General features: G+C 32.8%; 1 protein-coding gene across 1 annotated transcript in view; it reads right to left on the bottom strand.

Annotated features, from left to right (window-relative positions):
• Positions 1 to 382: 382 nt before the first annotated feature.
• Positions 383 to 6,000, bottom strand: part of LOC102806213 (adhesion G protein-coupled receptor D1-like) — a 47,407-nt gene continuing 41,789 nt past the window's right edge. Inside the window, exons 2-15 of the mRNA XM_085498446.1 lie at positions 5,240 to 5,377; positions 4,849 to 5,033; positions 4,608 to 4,669; positions 4,076 to 4,220; positions 3,731 to 3,834; positions 3,523 to 3,628; positions 3,198 to 3,351; positions 2,845 to 2,911; positions 2,672 to 2,738; positions 2,457 to 2,542; positions 1,852 to 1,978; positions 1,713 to 1,754; positions 1,229 to 1,303; positions 383 to 951 (exon numbers count right to left, since the gene is read on the bottom strand). Of these exons, the coding sequence (XP_085354572.1) occupies positions 847 to 951; positions 1,229 to 1,303; positions 1,713 to 1,754; positions 1,852 to 1,978; positions 2,457 to 2,542; positions 2,672 to 2,738; positions 2,845 to 2,911; positions 3,198 to 3,351; positions 3,523 to 3,628; positions 3,731 to 3,834; positions 4,076 to 4,213 (1,071 nt within the window). The 5' untranslated portion in view covers positions 4,214 to 4,220; positions 4,608 to 4,669; positions 4,849 to 5,033; positions 5,240 to 5,377 and the 3' untranslated portion in view covers positions 383 to 846. The remainder of the gene's footprint in view (positions 952 to 1,228; positions 1,304 to 1,712; positions 1,755 to 1,851; positions 1,979 to 2,456; positions 2,543 to 2,671; positions 2,739 to 2,844; positions 2,912 to 3,197; positions 3,352 to 3,522; positions 3,629 to 3,730; positions 3,835 to 4,075; positions 4,221 to 4,607; positions 4,670 to 4,848; positions 5,034 to 5,239; positions 5,378 to 6,000) is intronic.

Raw genomic sequence — 6,000 nt, 5'->3', positions numbered from 1 at the left:
TCAAGGTGACAGCAGACTGAATAGCAGAATAATTACATTGCAATGAAAGCTATTTATGTTCTCTTTGTTGACACACAAGTGCCGCGCTTGAGAACGCCCATGAATGCTACTAGCGACGATAATAATGGGAATTATGTTCGACGGATATAAGGCGTTGCGTTTCACACACAATCTGTATAGTACAGAGGAAGGAGACGGTATGTGCAGTTTACGGATGAAAGTACGTAGCCGAGTCATAGGAAATACGAACTATTCTGTGAACTACGTATATCATAGATTACGTATGAACTGAAGATTGTAATCCTACGATTACCTACTTCTACAACTGTTGATAAATACATTACATTCATCATAACATTATGAGAACAAATACAAAACGATCTTATTCTAAAAGTGTATTGAACATTTATTGATTGAATATTTGAGACATTTATCCAGAATTTACAGACAAATACCTAACACAAAAGTGCGTAACAAAAACCGAAAAAGACTTTAATTTGAGGCAGATGTTGTATTCTATGTTGTAACGACTTTCCTACTTCAATAAACATTATAAATTCAACATATAATCTCTATCTTTAGTAATAAAAAAGTCACTGGAATTGCTTCTCATTGTAATTGCCACTCACTGTAAATGCCACTCATTCAATCGCTATTCATGTGTAAACATAATTCGTTGTCGTGTTTCAGTTAAAACTTTGAAACGTGTTATTATATATCATGCAGACAAAAAGATAAGTTTATAATAGGTAAGAATACAATTTATATTTTTACACTATATTATATACAATTATATGTTTTATTGAAAAACTATACTTGTCCCTGAATTATGGTAAATTCTAACTTCTATGCAAATATAATGTCCTCCTCCGCCTGAACGGTATTGTCTTCTAAAATAACGGACTGAGTGTTGATAGTGGACGGTGTGACTTTTGTTGATTTAATCGTCACCTACAAGAAATAAAATGACCAGCAATCAATATACGTATAATATGTGGACAACATTGCCATTACATAGACTTGAGTTACATAACTCGTCTACAGCGGTAAGTCATTTTACATATTCCTATCGTAATTGCATAAATATTAAATGTGATATTATTTCCCAGAGTTACAATACTCGGTGGGTAATAATGACCATATTAATTTCCTGGATTGTGAATAATATTATGAATTATTATTTTGTATATAAACCAATTATATGATACAGATAATTGTAGCAACTTACCATGTTACTAGTTCCAGAATAGGAACCCCTCTCGGCAGCTAACTTACTCTGTTTCTGGGAAAATGCTGTTCGGACCTGTTTATAACAAATCATTTGAAAACAAATCTATACACTCTTTTTGACATTAGTACTCTGTACTGTTAACATAGATGCATGGGAAATGTAATGTGATTAGGGCAGCATATGTAACAAAGCAGATATTTTTTTTTCAATTTGGTAATAAAACTCATATCATGCGATTACATAATTATGTATTCAACCAAAAATCTAGGCTATATTAAATATTTCGTGAATCAACTGCAATTGATGATTAATAAGTATAATTTCCGGTGAGAAAGTACAATTTTCAAATCAACCATGCTTAGATGGACTCCCACTTACATGGTATTTGGTCAAGCAATTTTAATTTCGGGAAAAAATATTGCACAAGTGGTAATTTATATAAAATCATTTAACGAATTAAAAGACGGTATTAGATACTTACCTCGGAATTTAGAACAATGTGACACAGGAACAAAAATACTCCCTAGAAAGACGAAAATAATTGCACATATTAAAAAGTAATTTGTTTAAACTATATATGTGTATACACTATGCAAGGAGCAAAGCTACATTATATCTACCTGCAATGAATTCAGTATTACAAAGATATACTGGAAGAAGATTGTTGCATCATTGATTGCGAGTAAACCAAACAACCACGTGACACCGAGTATTGGGAGTAACATCACAGTGCTTCTGAAAGCAGCCCTGAAATGAGAACGCATTTACCAAGTTAAAATACGTTTACTTTCAAAACAAGCTCTAATGCTTGGGTTTAATCATACAGTAATCATTCATTGAAGCCTAGAAGTAGTATTGAATCCACAAGGTTCTTTCATGCATATGTTGGCACCTGCGCTTTCTAATAATTAGTCTACAACTGTAAGTCTTTGTATCTTTAACATAACCTTCTGAAAGCATATGTCTGTTATATGCACCGTAATTGGCAAGTTGTATTCGATATTGGAAACAATGCTGACAGTAGCTAGCGTTGTTTTTTAAATAGGAAATGTACTTAAACATACTGAGGTCAACGTATTGTGTACTAGAATTGATGTTTAAATGAAATAAAACGATCCATTCACTGCCATACGTCGGTATTCGACATTTCTATACTGACTTGTCTGTCATGCTAAATCGCTTCTGATGTATACACCGAGTGGAAAGTAATCTGATTTATTCTTACTTTACGTTGTCGTATTTGCCCTGCTTGTGACTTCCTGCTGCCGTATACACCACCTTTGCCACCAGTATTATTACTATTATATTCAGCTTAGCAAGGTAGAAATAAAACGTGAGTGAATTAATGATAACGCTATAAGCATTAAACAATATAGTAATGACTATATTATTAATCATATGGTAATTGAATAAACAATATAATTCACCATGGTAACTCACCACACATATTACTATTACTGTCACGGCGAAAACCCAAATTAAACCAGTCTCTATGGAAAGCCAGCATCTATGAGAAAGATATGCATCTCAGTGTTATATAATTGGATTACTAAGTTGTGATAGCAATAAACAGGTTAAGACAATTCAACCTTGAGAATGAGATATTTGATCACCTTTCATCGGCGCCGTAACTCTTATGCGTGATTGCGACACACAAGCCAATAATTACAACTGGTGCACCTGTGAATAAAATGAACGTAATGATAAACAAAAAATACGGTGCCCTCTTTCAAATGACATTCTGGCAATATTAAATAAAAATATATATATATATATATATTCATTACGTTCATATATATATATATATATATATATATATATATATATATATATATATATATATATATATATATATATATATATATATATATATATATATATATATATATATATATATATATATATATATATATATACTATATTGGCTATATATGTTATATGGTATTCCATGCGTTAAGTACGTTACCCCATCCTATGCCGTAGTAGAACTTTATCCACGATTTCTCACTACCAAACACCATTACGACCAGTCGATACAGATGTATACCCTCTATTAACATCCAAATAAACATTACAGTAATCGAGTAATGAAGGAATATTGCCACAATCCTGCACGCTATCTGTAATTGTTAGATATACTCCCCTATTAACTTATCATAAGTTGGGTGTATTTTGCGAAGACAACATAACAGAATACAGAACACTATTAAGTATTCCTACCATGCAGCTAATATTATCCAATCATTTGATTTAATGATACGTTAAGTTAATATTTTGAATAGGCTACTTACTCTATTCGTAGCAGCAATATCAGCACACACTGAAATGATGATTGTTATCGTCATAGCAACCATCAAATTCTTGTGAATTGTCTGTCTTTCAGCAGATAAGGCAGACCTTTAAGATATCAATAATAATTACTTGGTTACTTTGATAACATATAAGTAGCTAATACGTATGTATCAAATATAATCATGGTAAGATTTGAAGGTGACTTACCCCAAGTATACACATACGCCAAATGCTGAAAAAAGAGCCAACAGAGAGAGAGCACAACCGATATATGACAGCCAGTGAAATATATTTGTGTCAGATGTTGAAGTCTGTCGATTGAAAGTAATATAATATAAATTAAAACACCAAATGCATGGGTAGCACCGTGACAAGATTATTACAATGGCGTTGCATTCTATTGTTTTGTTTTTGACTATTTTAGAACTATGATGCACCACGTACGTAATGCATCCAATATACCACGAAGACACGCGTATGAAAATTACCAGAGATCACACATTAGTTCACTGTGTTACAGAACGTGACGTCAGATATGTTACATTATATTACCTGGTGATCAGTAACTTTGAGAAGTACAGCAAAGTTGGTTGTATGACTTGAGTAACATTCTACATTAAATCCACTGTCAGATAATAATTGACACCCGTCGTTCTTCCACATACCATTATACAAGTACGCATAGCTCATATTCTCACTATACACAATAAGATCACATATATATTCAATATGCACACTGTACATTTTTTTATGTCTACTAGTTTGTGACAAAAATATGTAGGTTTGTATTGTAGCAACTTTATTGACGTAACAATTACTTCGTTGTTGGTTGAGTGCTGTAACACTCGAGGTGACATGTATGTCAAAGAACAACCAACCCATAATTGACATAAATATATCATTACATCACACACACAGTGTTCTAAATCACGGGACACATGTCAATGCAAATGCGTTATCTCCTAAATACATTTAATACCAGTCCAGTAATTATAATATAGACGGTATCTGCTTTAGTACAAAGTAGGCTAGTATAAATCTCAGTAATAAAAATTTCTAAATAATTGCTCAATATAATTCTTACCCATGTTGGTATGATAAATAAGAGCATATGGTATCATCCCTCACAACGTCCCCAGAAAATATCTACAAATTGGAGAAGAGAGGAGTTGTAATAAAAATAAATTAAATTGATCCCGTTGACGACCGACGTCGCAATTACTCTGATTTTAAGAGATCTTAAAACATTTTAGATTCAGATAGCAGGCTTGCTAACTGCGCATGCTCATTACGGGAAACATAGTACATAGTAGATTGACACTCACCCCAGAATATACAAATAATTTATACGTGACGGGAACTGACACTTGTACATGATTCACAAACAGTGAGATGGAAATTAAATCACTACCAATGTACACGTCACCATCCACGACACCAGTTAAATCGTAGTCGACACTGTATTCACTTGATACATTGCGATATATAGTTGCAACGTAAGTTATAATGTCTAAAAATAAATACAAATATGCATATTATAATATTTCACTGCTTCCCACGTGACACACTTCCATGCATGTTTAATGCACAAGAACGCACTCCAGACAAATGCTTTAAATATAATGTTATTTCGTTGATATTCAATACTAGCTCATTTCCTAAAACAGTTTTATTACAGAAAACAAGTTATTTTAATAAGCCTTTTGTAGTACGTACCATGTTTTTCCAAAGCCGTAAGACTCAAGTCAGTCCAGGCAACTGTTATTTGATTGACACTTCCAGTGTACGATCGTCGTGAAAATATGATATCGCTGAAACTGAGTTCATTGACCTGGACACTTTTTATTTCCACATCTAATTTGAAATAAAGGACAAATTGAGCGACGCAATTTCATGCAAGATAATAGTAATAAGATACAATTGTGTCTATAATAGTTTCCTGTAAGCAATTTGAAATATAGTTTCAATCAGCATTTCAGAGAATACGAACTGTTATATATTCTATAAGATATAAAGGTTACATTATTCACGGCTCAGGTAAATGTCAGAGTACTAAGTACCATTGGAGAATGAGAATTTAACAAGCGTAAATGCACGTAGAATCGATTAATTGCTGTGACGTCACAAGGAATCCACGATATATACATACTATTTTCCAGTAATATTTAAAGTGCTCTATACCTAAATACCAACCAAACCATATTTCAAACAGTTACAGTCTACCGAACAATGTCCAAACAACTACGAATACAAATCAGTGTTTACAAAACACAGAATCATGTTTGCAGAACAAGTCATCAAAACCATATCTTCAAAACAAAGTCGGGAAACTATAACTATGTCAACAAAAATGTTTACAAACGCATTTCTTCAAAACCATAACGAACTACCCATGTCTGCAAAAGCACACAAAACCAGGTCTGCGAAACTACACAGAACCATGTCTATACAATCATACAGAACCATGTATATATAAC

This window comes from Saccoglossus kowalevskii, chromosome 4 (genome assembly GCF_978046115.1).
Source record: "Saccoglossus kowalevskii chromosome 4, keSacKowa6.1, whole genome shotgun sequence".
NCBI lineage: Eukaryota > Metazoa > Hemichordata > Enteropneusta > Harrimaniidae > Saccoglossus > Saccoglossus kowalevskii.
The sequence above is the reverse complement of the archived record's forward strand: the minus strand, read 5'-3'. Positions and strand labels throughout refer to the sequence as shown.